The sequence below is a fragment of the Erpetoichthys calabaricus genome, chromosome 8 (assembly GCF_900747795.2).
Source record: "Erpetoichthys calabaricus chromosome 8, fErpCal1.3, whole genome shotgun sequence".
Lineage (NCBI taxonomy): Eukaryota > Metazoa > Chordata > Cladistia > Polypteriformes > Polypteridae > Erpetoichthys > Erpetoichthys calabaricus.
Window position 1 is genome coordinate 166,087,953 of NC_041401.2, and position 13,550 is coordinate 166,101,502.

At 40.3% G+C, this 13,550-nt stretch overlaps 1 protein-coding gene across 3 annotated transcripts in view; it reads left to right on the forward strand.

Moving 5' to 3' along the window:
• Positions 1-13,550, forward strand: part of usp48 (ubiquitin specific peptidase 48) — an 81,867-nt gene that overhangs the window by 32,930 nt on the left and 35,387 nt on the right. For all 3 annotated transcript variants that reach the window (XM_051930369.1, XM_051930370.1, XM_051930371.1), the window contains one exon: positions 2,036-2,215. In XM_051930369.1, coding sequence (XP_051786329.1) covers positions 2,036-2,215 — 180 coding nt within the window. The remainder of the gene's footprint in view (positions 1-2,035; positions 2,216-13,550) is intronic.

Here is a 13,550-nt window from a genome sequence, read left to right on the forward strand (position 1 = left end):
TATTTCATGCAAAGATTGACAGATGTCTTGTATCAGTTTGAGAAACTTACCTGAAGTATCACCTAAAGAGGCAACATAATTTCTGCATCTTTCTTTCTTCTCTTCTGTTGGAAGTATGCTATATTTTAAACTGTAATTTATGACATGGGTTAAACACTTAACCGGAGTTATAACAATATTTCCTGTCTCTCCCATTTTCTCCAGCAACTTTGCTTTTAATTATGTATAGAAATTGAGGATGAAATGTTATACTGTATTTGAAATGAATTATACTTGTGACTAAAAGGCATACCATTCGTAATTCTTACAAAAGCATCAATGAAAATTGTCCTTTGTCACTACTGGTAGCATGAGACGGTACCTGCAGCCAATTCAGGTGACACAAGTAGTCCAGCTCCGTCAGGATGTCACATCCATACATGCCGTCATAAGTAGGTTTGCTGTGTCTCCCAGCCCAGTCTCAGAAGCATGGAGGAGATACTAAGAGCTGGACAGGGCAAGAGAAGGTCATCAACCCAGCAGCAGGACCAATATCTGCTCATTTGCATGAGGAGGAACACTGCCAGAGCCCTACGAAATAAATTCCACCTGGATACTGGGGTGCATGTTTCTGACCAAAATGTCAGATACAGACTCCATGATCGTGGCATGAGGGTCCGACACCTTTTAGTGGGACCTGTGCTTGCAGCCCATCGCTGTACAACTCAATTGGCCTTCACCAGAGAATACCACAATTGGTAGCTCTGCCATTGGTGTGTCTGTTCTCTTCACTGACGAGAGCAGATTCACACTGAGCACATGTAACAGACATACGAGACTAGAGACAAAAAGTGAACGTCAGAAAGCCTTCAACAGCATCCACTCCGTCCAGCCCGGCAGTGGGTCATTGATGGTCTGGGGAGGCAACCAGTACCATGATGATGCAGTGGGCCCTAGGTTCCTCCTGGTACAAGGCAATATGTGGCCAAAGTGTGTAGGCAGTTCCTGGATGACGAAGGCATTGATGCCATTTACTGGCACCATGTTCCCCAGACTTAAATCCAATTAAGAACATCCGGGTGCATTCAGTGTCACTAATTAGCACCACAGACAGTTCAGGAGCTGACTAATGCCCTGATCCAGGTCTGGGAGGAGATCCCCTGGGACATGATCTGCCATCTTATGAGGAGCATGCCCAGATGTTGTAGGAAGTGCATGCAGGCATGTGGAGGCCATACACACTACTGAGTTACATTATAAGTTGCTGTGATGAAATTCAATCAAGTTGGATCAGCTTGTGATTTTGGCTTTGGATTTTGAGTTTCGGTATGATGTTTAATCCAGCCCTCAATGGGTTGGTTATTTTGGTTTCCATTGATCGTTGTTACATAATTTTGTTCTCAACGAATTACACAGTATTTTCCACTTGAATATTTCATTCATCAAGATTCAGTGTTCTTTATTTTTATTTTTTGCCTTATACAATTTCTTGTATAAGGAATTTGTTAGTTTTCGCATAACCCTTGGGGTCAGACCGCAGGGTCAGCCATTGTACAGCGCCCCCTGAGCAATTACAGGTTAAGGGTCTTGCTCAAGGGCCTAGCAGAGTAGGATCTCTTTTGGCAGTGACGGGGATTTGAACCGGCAACCTTCTGGATACCAGCACAGATCCTTAGCCTCAGATCAAGATGGAAAAGTGGCTTATGACCTTCATGTTTAAAAAGGAGTTGCAGGACATAAAAGTTTGAGAACATTAGATGAAATTACTAATTCTTATGATGTTGCTTTTTTGGGTAATTTGACATGACCACTTTGTAAGTATAATTACCAAAATAAATATGTTTAATGACAAAATCCTATGAAATAATACAAAAGCAGTACTAGGTGAAAAGTAAAGTACAATTTATTAAATAAAAGAGTGCTGTATACATTATATTCATGTATACATATTAAGTTAAATGTGTATACATATGTATGTGAATTTTTTAAATTTTTGTGTATTATATTCAGTTATAATCTATGTAGTGTAATGCTTTACGTATTGTGTATGTTATAGATGAAAAGTGTGTTTATGAGCTGAACGCGGTGCTGATACACAGAGGGGTTAGTGCATACTCTGGCCACTACATAGCTCATTTACGAGATGGCAGAACAAATGACTGGTATAAATTTAATGATGAAGAGATTGAAAAAATGGAAGGGAAAAAACTTCAACTTGGAAGTGAAGAAGATATAGGTGAGCAAAGCTTAAAATGTATTATGTTACTATGAGCTAGGATTGTATTTTAATTATATATGCTTTGATTGATATTTACCTAAACGCCGACCTGATAAGGTGTTTTTTTACAAATGTATTGCCTTTGCTTTTGCTAGCAGAAAGTCTTGCCTTTTGAAAGGTGCTAAGTGAGCACTCACTCCAGCCTTACCACTTGTTACTATAAATTCTACAACAACAGCAAGGAATATTTTATCCAAAAAATATTAGTTTTGATATGTTACTTACCCCGTGTTGTTTGTGGTGATGGTCAAGAAAAATGTATAATTTCATCTTTTTATCTGATATTATCATAATCTTTTTCTCTTCACTCTGCATGAAATAATGAGATCAAACATTTTTCATATAAAACATAATATTAGAGAGGAGTATTCCTTTAATTGTGTATATTTATGGTGGAAAATGTAAATTTTGATACTTGAGAGCTCTGAATAATCTGCAAAGCAAAATAAAACCCAATATAAAAATTATTCTAATATTATAAACTAGCCAACCCGCGGCGTACCATATGCCGCATAATCAGGCCACTTTTTTAATGATTTTTAAGCACAGGGAAAAAATTAACATTTGAAAAATCCGGAGGAGAGGGGAAGGACGCCCATTACGCCCCATTCGTCATGCTAGTCTGCTGATTTGTCGTTCAATAAGTTGTGAGTAGTGATGGGCGGGGTGAAGCCTTGAGAAGCATCAACACGTTTGAAGCAATTGTGTCGGAAATCGTATAGAAGCTTCGAAGCATTTGACACTCACCTGTCACGTGACACCTTCTGGCCATTTTCATTAACGTTACAGAAACTTATGATACACTTCAATGACGTCTGTTAAAAGTCGTATTGCTTTTATTTTTTCGTAGCTACAGACTGACAACGAAGAGAAGGGTTCGTCAGTAGCTTCTAGTGTCTGATGTCTAAAAAATATAAATATAACTAATGCCGACAGGCAGAATGCACTATACGATAGCAAGAGTTAAACAAAATAAGACGCCTCACCTCATGCATTCCCGGCTCTTTCAATTAGTATTTACTTTTGCACTGTATCATTATAATCGCTCCTGTTATTAGTATTATAATTAACCCTGATCTTTTCTTGAGATCACATTTAATAGCCTTAAATGTTTTGTTTGGTCTGTCTTAATTAAAACGGAGTAGACAGAAAATAAAGGTTTATCCCTGTACTTTGCCATGATATAGGTAAGCACATTTGAGAAAGAAAATGTGAAATCCTTAAATCACAGATGTCATTATTCGATCAAGTATTAAAATCTGCAGTGCTTCGAAAGCTCGACAGAGTGTCGAAACCTTAGTATAGAACGGCCCATCACTACCTGTGAGTCACGTAGAGTTTTGATTGTTGTTTGCGATTCTGGCCGCTTTTCGCGTACTGAGTTGTTCGGGAGTCACAGTTGAGAAACAGTTTTTTAATGTCTTTTAAGCACAGGGGAAAAAATGAACATGTGGCCCAGTGCATTGTTTAACTGCCTTGTGGCGGTGTAGTAGTACGGCTGCTTTGCAGTAAGGAGACAGTGGAAGATTATGGGTTCACTTCCCGGTTCGTCCCTGTGTGGATAGCAAATTTATCTGCGACAAACAAACTGTTTTACATGCTGCAAACCAATCCGCGCCGCTTTTTCAATGTTTTTTAATCCTTCGAGTTGCTAATTAACTAACTAACACCCACTCACTCAGCTTGTGTGAAAAAAATGCGCCCGTTCTTTCATCATTTTGTTGCAGCCTATCAAAGACTTGGTGATCATGTTTTGTAGACTCAATATATATTGGCTTTTCACTCAGCGCGAGGGCGCGCATTCATCTCGGATTATTACATCTTGCTAGACTAATCTGCTACATGGCTGCGTTTGAAAAACCGACTTATCCCGGATGAGTTTCACCGGCATTAATGATTAGGAATCTGGTTGGAACAAAACCCTGCAGCCACAGGGGTTCACCAGGACCGAGTTTGGCAAACACTGCTGAACAGAGACGAAACCGCCTCAGATGAGGAGTGGGGGCGGGCAAAGTAGTTGGAGCTATTGATTATTCAGTGTTGTTTGCCTGGGTGTCTGATCTGCTCAACAGGATTATAAATAAAAGGAAAACAATATGAAGGCAATGTCACAGGTGATCCTGTGGTATAGCGGGTCCACAGCTCCCCTTCAAAAGCCCATTTTTAAATAAATAATCATCGCACTCACAGTGTAGACTCGTGCTTCGGGCATTTCTCCCCTGTGCAGTGTGTGAGGAGAGAGAGAGAAAGCTCGAAGGCAATGTGTTCCTGTGGTATAGCGGGTCCATAGCTCACATTGAAAAGGCCATTTTTAATCAGGTGACTGACTGACAGTAGTGGAGTCAGGCACAGAGAAGGTCAGCTGCAGAGAGAGCGTCTCGACTGTTGCAGGGCCTGAAGCAGGTGAGAGGCTAATGAAAAAGAGGCACAGGGCTTATTGATTTTTAAAGACTGCTTCCTTCATTGTGTTTTAACTTCAGTTTTAAAGGATTGCGCGGCTCTCTCTTGCGCTGCCTGTGTGTGCCTCTGTCTCTCTGTGGCGCTGCCTCTGTGTGTGCCTCTGTCTCTCTGTGGCGCTGCCTCTGTGTGTGTGTGCGTGGCTCTCTCTCATGCGCTGCCTGTGTATGCTTCTGTCTCTCTCTGGCGTTGTGTGTGTGTGTGTGTGTGTGCGCGCGCACGGCTCTGTCTCTCGCGCTGCCTCTGTGTGAACCAAGATTCCACCGAGGTTGACTAATGAAAAGTCAACGTAGCTCAGAGCTGCAAGTGGAATGTGGCACAGACAAACAGAAATGACGCCATGTTTTTCGAGGCGTCGCGTCCGAGTTGGTGGGCGTGACTGTGATTTTTTCGGCGTATCCAATGGTCTAAGAGTTGGTGGGCGTGGCTCCTTCCTGCGTGCGCCATTGGCGTCTTACTTGTCGGCGGTTTAATGAATCCACGCCCCTTCCGGCGTGCTTTCCATGGTCGGCTACTTGTCTCCTGGCTTAGTGAATTATATAATCCACGCCCCTACCGGCGTGCTTTCCATGGTCGGCTACTTGTCTCCTGGCTTAGTGAATTATATATATAGATGTTTGATAAGAAAAGTAATTGATATCCTTCCTTTGTTAATAAGGAAGCAAAATTGTATGTACCGTCTAAAGTGATTACCCATGTTTGCTGTTCATGCACTAGTAGAATGTGGTAATGATTATTTTATTCTGTATTTGTTTTGCACTGTGCTATCTAGAGGTATGTGGCAAACTAATTATTGTCTTTTTTCCACTTTATTGGATATACTAGCTATGGTACCCATATAAGAAATCTAAGTAATCAACATATACCTCAGCGTTAATGTTTGCAATGCATCCATCATACAATGCATACGTCTCTATAATATGCCATTTTTGGTATGGAATTCATAAAAGCAATGTAATGTTTGTTATGCAGCATCTATTGAAATGACAAATGCAATGCATTATATTACTAAAAATGTTAGTGATTCATTATCTTTTGAAATGACAGAGACATAGCAACCGGACCAGGGACATAGACAGATGCACATACAGTGGTGTGAAAAACTATTTGCCCCCTTCCTGATTTCTTATTCTTTTGCATGTTTGTCACACAAAATGTTTCTGATCATCAAACACATTTAACCATTAGTCAAATATAACACAAGTAAACACAAAATCCAGTTTTTAAATGATGGTGTTTATTATTTAGGGAGAAAAAAAATCCAAACCTACATGGCCCTGTGTGAAAAAGTAATTGCCCCTTTGTTAAAAAATAACCTAACTGTGGTGTATCACACCTGAGTTCAATTTCCGTAGCCACCCCCAGGCCTGATTACTGCCACACCTGTTTCAATCAAGAAATCACTTAAATAGGAGCTGCCTGACACAGAGAAGTAGACCAAAAGCACCTCAAAAGCTAGACATCATGCCAAGATCCAAAGAAATTCAGGAACAAATGAGAACAGAAGTAATTGAGATCTATCAGTCTGGTAAAGGTTATAAAGCCATTTCTAAAGCTTTGGGACTCCAGCGAACCACAGTGAGAGCCATTATCCACAAATGGCAAAAACATGGAACAGTGGTGAACCTTCCCAGGAGTGGCCGGCCGACCAAAATTACCCCAAGAGCACAGAGACGACTCATCCAAGAGGTCACAAAAGACCCCAGGACAACGTGTAAAGAACTGCAGGCCTCACTTGCCTCAATTAAGGTCAGATTTCACGACTCCACCATAAGAAAGAGACTGGGCAAAAACGGCCTGCATGGCAGATTTCCAAGACGCAAACCACTGTTAAGCAAAAAGAACATTAGGGCTCGTCTCAATTTTGCTAAGAAACATCTCAATGATTGCCAAGACTTTTGGGAAAATACCTTGTGGACTGATGAGTCAAAAGTTGAACTTTTTGGAAGGCAAATGTCCCGTTACATCTGGCGTAAAAGGAACACAGCATTTCAGAAAAAGAACATCATACCAACAGTAAAATATGGTGGTGGTAGTGTGATGGTCTGGGGTTGTTTTGCTGCTTCAGGACCTGGAAGGCTTGCTGTGATAGATGGAACCATGAATTCTACTGTCTACCAAAAAATCCTGAAGGAGAATGTCCGGCCATCTGTTCGTCAACTCAAGCTGAAGCGATCTTGGGTGCTGCAACAGGACAATGACCCAAAACACACCAGCAAATCCACCTCTGAATGGCCGAAGAAAAACAAAATGAAGACTTTGGAGTGGCCTAGTCAAAGTCCTGATCTGAATCCAATTGAGATGCTATGGCATGACCTTAAAAAGGCGGTTCATGCTAGAAAACCCTCAAATAAAGCTGAATTACAACAATTTTGCAAAGATGAGTGGGCCAAAATTCCTCCAGAGCGCTGTAAAAGACTCATTGCAAGTTATCGCAAACGCTTGATTGCAGTTATTGCTGCTAAGGGTGGCCCAACCAGTTATTAGGTTCAGGGGGCAATTACTTTTTCACACAGGGCCATGTAGGTTTGGATTTTTTTTTCTCCCTAAATAATAAAAACCACCATTTACAAACTGCATTTTGTGTTTACTTGTGTTATATTTGACTAATGGTTAAATGTGTTTGATGATCAGAAACATTTTGTGTGACAAACATGCAAAAGAATAAGAAATCAGGAAGGGGGCAAATAGTTTTTCACACCACTGTATACTTTTATTAATGTGGATAAGAATATGTTGTAATAAGTATGTTACAGAAAAACTGAGCATATAAAAAGTGATACAAACATTCATGTCCAATTCAGTTTCTGATTCAACACAATCCCTACCTATTTAGCTTGTCTCTATGTCCGTCAGTATTCAGTGAGTGGATATAGTGGTGGTCCACTCCTACAAGTACTTGGGGGTCTACATTAATGACTGTGCCTGGACTGCAGTGGTCTTGGAATACAGAGGAACTATACAAGAAAAAGCAAAGCAGGCTGTTTTTCTTTAGGACAGTGTATTCCTTTAATGTGGGAAGTGACATCCTTCACATCTTCTACAACTCTGTGATAGCCAGTGCAGTTGTCTACACTGTGTTGTGCTGGGCTGGTAACATCGCTTCAAGAGAAGCCCACCGAATCATCACACTAATTAAAAGGGCAGGCTCAGTAATGGGATGCAGTCTGGGCTCTCTGGACGTCATAGCCAAGGAGAGAATTAAAACAAAACTGATTGCCATTATGAACAATGCTGCACATCCTCTCCTCTGACACACTAACACTGAGGGCTTTCAACCAACGAATCATTCAGCAGAAGTCAATCATGAAACATTACTGGAGCTCCTTTTTACAAACAGCAATACATCTGCATAATGCCTCACTGTAACAGCCAAGTCAGAAATTTTCTTTTTAATTTTTTTTTTTTTTTTTTTTTAGTCATTCTGGTGTGTGTTCAGACCATAGTGTGGTGTACGTATTTATTTATCTATCTATCCATTTATTTATTTAAAGAGAGATTGTAAAAAGCCAAATTTCCCAAGGGACAAATAAAGTTCTGTCTGTCTAATCTGGAGAGCCTTGAAATGCAAATTTACAATGAAATTGAATGAGATTACAAGTGAGAGATGTAGTATATAATGTCATAGCAGGTTAATCACAATGCACTTTTAACTACCAAACACTGCAGGAAGTGGATTAGGAGTAATAGCAGTTCTAGTACTTTCTAAGTACTTTCTATACTTCACGCTCAGAATGCATACACGCACGCATCATGGGTGCCACACTTTCCCAGCATTCTTTTGACAAGTCCTCTGAGCACATCATCATAAATTAAATTAACGCTTGCAATAGTTACAGTAGCAGCAAAAATATGGGTGTGTTCAAGTTTTGTTGCATGACGTCCGCATCGTTGTTTACTATCAACATGTGACGGCAAGCCACAATGCAGCTCCAACAGGATAAATCTGTATGATTCGATGTTTAATTAATGGTTTCATGCAGTGAAGCAAATTATCAAACTTAAATGCTGGCACACAAATATTATTTGACAGAGGAGGGGACACTGGCGCCCACCTGCTGCTGCCGCTTCTCCTTGTTAACAGTTTTCGTAAAATTCGCCTTAATCCTGCACTTTTTTACACTTGTTTTATTTTCTTTATTGTACGTATAGTTTGTGGAAGCAGCTGACTCTAATTTTATGGATTTGGATTAATTTTTACGGACCTTATGGACTTTACCTTGACTGGGAACAACTGAATCTGTGGATCACGGGACGAGACCTACGAACATTTCTTTGTATCTTGGCAATCTAGGAGCCTGGGATGATTGGTCTCCTTGATTATAGTTGCTGTGCTGGTCTGCTCTCGATTTATTTTATTGTGCTTTATGACTAAGAACTGATCTGATGTTCACACCCACCTGGCTTGTGGCTCTGGGGTGATCACGCCTGTAATACCCAGCGTTACTTTTTTGTGGCTGTATGTTGGAACCTCCAAATCCTGCTACCTACTCCTCCTATGCTTTCTGCTGCTTTGTTATCGCCGCTCATCTGCGCCACCGCACTCCGCCTGTCTCACCGGCTCCGCTGTGCTGTGCTGCTTCCCCACTGCTATCAGATAAGTATTGCTCAGTATCATGCTAAAATACTCTTGTGACAAACTCTTTCATATTAAACAGTTTGTCCAGAGCAAATGGTCTGACTAGAATATCCTAAAAGACACCGGTATTTTGCGGCGCCCAAAATATGTACATCGGGGGTCAGGTCACCGCCAGGCTGCAAATGAAAAGAATACGCCGTCCTACTCATGACCCTGTAAATAGAAGTGTCAGTGTGCCAAATTTACAGTATGTGAAAATAAACTCCGGTCATGGCTCTGTGCAAAAAGAACTCTCATCAACTAATATTGCATTGTTTAAATTGAGATCTCTTAATGGCAAAGCATTGGTGCTGTCAGAATTCATCATTGACACCAAACTTGATATGCTGTGTTGTACTTAACGGAGACTTGGCAAAAACCAAATGAATTTACGTCTCTCACGGAGGTGACACCACCTGGTTACACTTTCCTCACGGAGCCTCGTAGCTCAAGACAAGACGGAGGACTTGCAGTAATTGTCAGAGTGGAGTTAAACATCAAAAGAATCCCAATTGATTGTCCATTGTTTTTCGAATGTCTGACTCTTAAACTAATAACGGAATCAGGTCCTTACTCATTGTTATTTATCGTCTTCCAAAATACAATGCATCCTTCTTATCTGATATGACTGAACTATTAACCCCTTTTCCCAGAGAGTCATTCTTCTTGGTGATTTCAACGTCCATATTGAAATCCCCATATCTAAACTGAGAAATGAATTCCTATCCTTACTGGATTGTTTTGACTTGACACAACATTGATTTTCCCACCCACTGTGGTGGTCATATATTGGATCTGATCTGTACATCTGGACTATCTGTTGCCAACACTTACAGCACTGATTTGGGACTCTCTGACCATAAAACAGTACTTTTCACTGTCTCATTACCTCTCCCTCCTCTTACCTGTAAACGACAAATTTCTTACAGAAACATTAAAAATATCTATTCCTCTATCCTTTCTTGATCCATTTCTGATCTTTTACTGTCTTCACCTATTCCATTAACACTAGATAGTCTTGTTGACCACTATAACACAGCCCTTCATTGAACATTAGATAAAACAGCTCCTTTAAAACATAAGGAGGTTTCCTTTATGCATTCAGCTTCTTGGTATAATTCAGAATTGCAATCTATGAAAGCAGCTGGCCGACGCCTTGAGAGAATGTCACGTTAAGTCTGGCCTCACCATGCACATCCAGGCTTTCTCTGACCACCAAAGAGCTTACAGAGAAGCACTAACTGCTGCCAGGAACACCCATTATGGCAGAATAGTAGAAAGTGACCATGATAACCCAAGGGTTTTGTTCTCTGTAGTTAATAAACTACTCCAACCCACATCTGGCCCAACTACCTCTTCTACTGAAGTCTGTGAGAAATTCCTCCACTTTTTCCGTAACAAAATTAAAGATCTAAATAATTCAACTAACATAAATACATCATCTGTTTATATCTCTCCGTTTTCCCACTCCATCTAGCTCCATCTCTTAAGTTCTCACCAGTCACATCTGCTTTTGTTAATGACCTGCTTTGTAAGATGAGGCCAACTACTTGTGTAGTGGACCCCATCCCCACCAAACTACTTAAATCCTGCCTTCATGCCATAATCCCAACTATTACAACAATAATAAACTCATCCCTTGACACTGGGTTTGTGCCGCTCACTTTTAAAATCGCTTCTGTAACCCCAATGTTAAAAATGTTTGGTCTTGATGCTGACAGTCTTAACAATTTTTGGCCTTTTCTGTCAAAAGTTCTTGAGCGTACTGTAGCTTCCCAACTCACCAACTACTTAACTTCTAATAATTTGATGGAACCCTTTCAGTCTGGTTTCAGAGCATAGCTGTGAAACTGCTCTGCTACGGGTAACCAATGATTTGCTTATGGCAGCAGACTCTGGACAAACCAGCATATTAATTCTGTTAGACCTCAGTGCAGCATTTGACACTGTCAGATATGACATTCTACTGTCCAGAATGGAAAACATGCTGTCCAGTGGTTCAAGTCTTATCTGACTGACAGGCAAGAGTTTGTTAGTCTTGGCAACCGCAGGTCCAGCACAGCGCCAGTCACACAACGAGTTCCTCAGGGCTCTGTCCTCGGCCCTCTTTTCTTCTGTATTTATATGCTTCCCCTTGGCCATATTATTCGTAGCTATGGACTGAGTTATCATTTTTATGCAGATTATACTCAACTCTATTTCAATGTTATACTGGAACTTCATTAGAGCTTTCTCAGCTCACAACTTGCCTCAGTGAAATTAAAACCAGGATGGAGCAGAACTCTTTAAAATTAAATTGCAACAAAACTGAACTCCTGCAAATTGGGACTATTAAGTGCAACTTAATAAAATGAGCTCTTTCCCAGTCAATCTTGGCGGTGATCTCATCAGACCTGCCTCTACTGCAAAGAATCTTGGTGTCATTTTTGATTCCTGCCTTTCTTATTCCACCCACATAAATCACATTAAGAAACTTTCTTACTTTCAGCTCAGTAACATATCACTTGTTTGCTCCTTCCTCTCCTTTTCTAACGCTGAGAAACTTTTCCATGCTTTTATCACATCCTGCATCAATTATTGTAATTCCCTACTGGCAGGTGCCCCTTTTAATCTTATATCACAGCTCCAGCTTATTCAAAACTCGGCTGCAAGAGTCCTTACACGGACCAGCAGCAGCGAGCACATAACACCCATCCTGCTTCACCTTCACTGGCTCCCTGTGTCTTACAGAATTGAATATAAAATTCTACTAATAACCTGCAAAGCCTTAAACGACCTTGTGTCAAACTACATCAGTGACCTTCTCCATCACTATGTGCCTGTCTGCCCACTAAGGTCCTCTGATTCTGGCAATCTTATTGTGCCCCGCACTAATCTACACTCTATGGGTGACAGGACCTTTAGCTGTATAGCGCCCAGACTCTGGAGTGACCTACCAAAATTAATTAGATCAGCTTATTCCATGAATTCTTTTAAAGAACAACTCAAAACTCATCTGTTCAGGAAGGTTTTTAGCTCTACCTGACTTTATTACCCTTCTTTCAGTTTACCTCTATGTCAAGATGCTCATGTAACCTGTGTGTGTGTGCTAGACCATCAGTTATGTTGTCTGTTAGGCTTTTTCTCTGAATTTACTCTCTTACTCTTCATTTATTTATTTATTTGGTTTAGTACAATGCTATATACTGTATACCCAGCCATTCTTTCTTAAACTCTATGAAGTGCCTTGAGCATGGGAAAGGTGCTAAACAAATAAAATGTGTTATTATTATTGTTCATGGTGCTTTTCTTCATCCATTTCTCACATAGGCAATACAAGCATTGCATATTTCCCATTGTAATGATGCAATATATTTAAAGGTCTCATATACCTTCGTCTGTGTCACTGTTGCCATCTTTTTTTTTTTTTCTTTCTTCCTTCCCTCCACTCACAACACAGAGAAACCTTTGTTTTTTCACCGTGATAATTTCTCGTGCTGAGGAATCCTCCAGATTTACTTAAAGTACATGCGGAAATATAGTCAGTACTTTGCTTCCTTAGCTTCAGCATCCTCAAACGTACACCTTGTGTATCGTTAAGTATATCCCAGGCGAATGAGGTAGGCGATTTTTTTTTTTTTTACTTCCCCAAATTGCTCAGAGTATGAGACATTTTAAAAATGTATTGTTGCACAAGGCAGGGAGCTGACAATATCAGATATTTAGTAGCTTGACCTGAGTACATTTAGTCAAAATAGATGTGTGCAGTGCCCATTTTTAATGGAATTAAACCATGCTGCACACAGTTTGGTAAGAAGTGAAATTTCAGTTCAAAAGGTGTTATTCCCAGTGCTGCCTCAAGTCATCTAAGGGGGGACTTTATGAAAGAGAGAAGTAGATTGTAAGAATATTTCTTATATCTTTATTGATACAAGCCAATATAATTTCTACCACTGGTACCACAAGGATGAAAATCATTTCATATTAATCATTTTAATTATACACATCATTGAAAATTTCAAATGCTATGATGTGTCTTAATGCATGTATGTTTGTCATAGGAGGATGAGCAAAAGATAGTGCTGTTGCAGAATCGGGGGTGAGGTAGATTTGAAGTGGAAAGGGTGGATTGCTGGCAGGTCACATTCATTTCATAGTGCTGGTCAGAATACTCCGCAGAACACTTCTATTTATTGAAAATTCTGTTATTTAATTCTACTGCAATTGATATAGGGAATT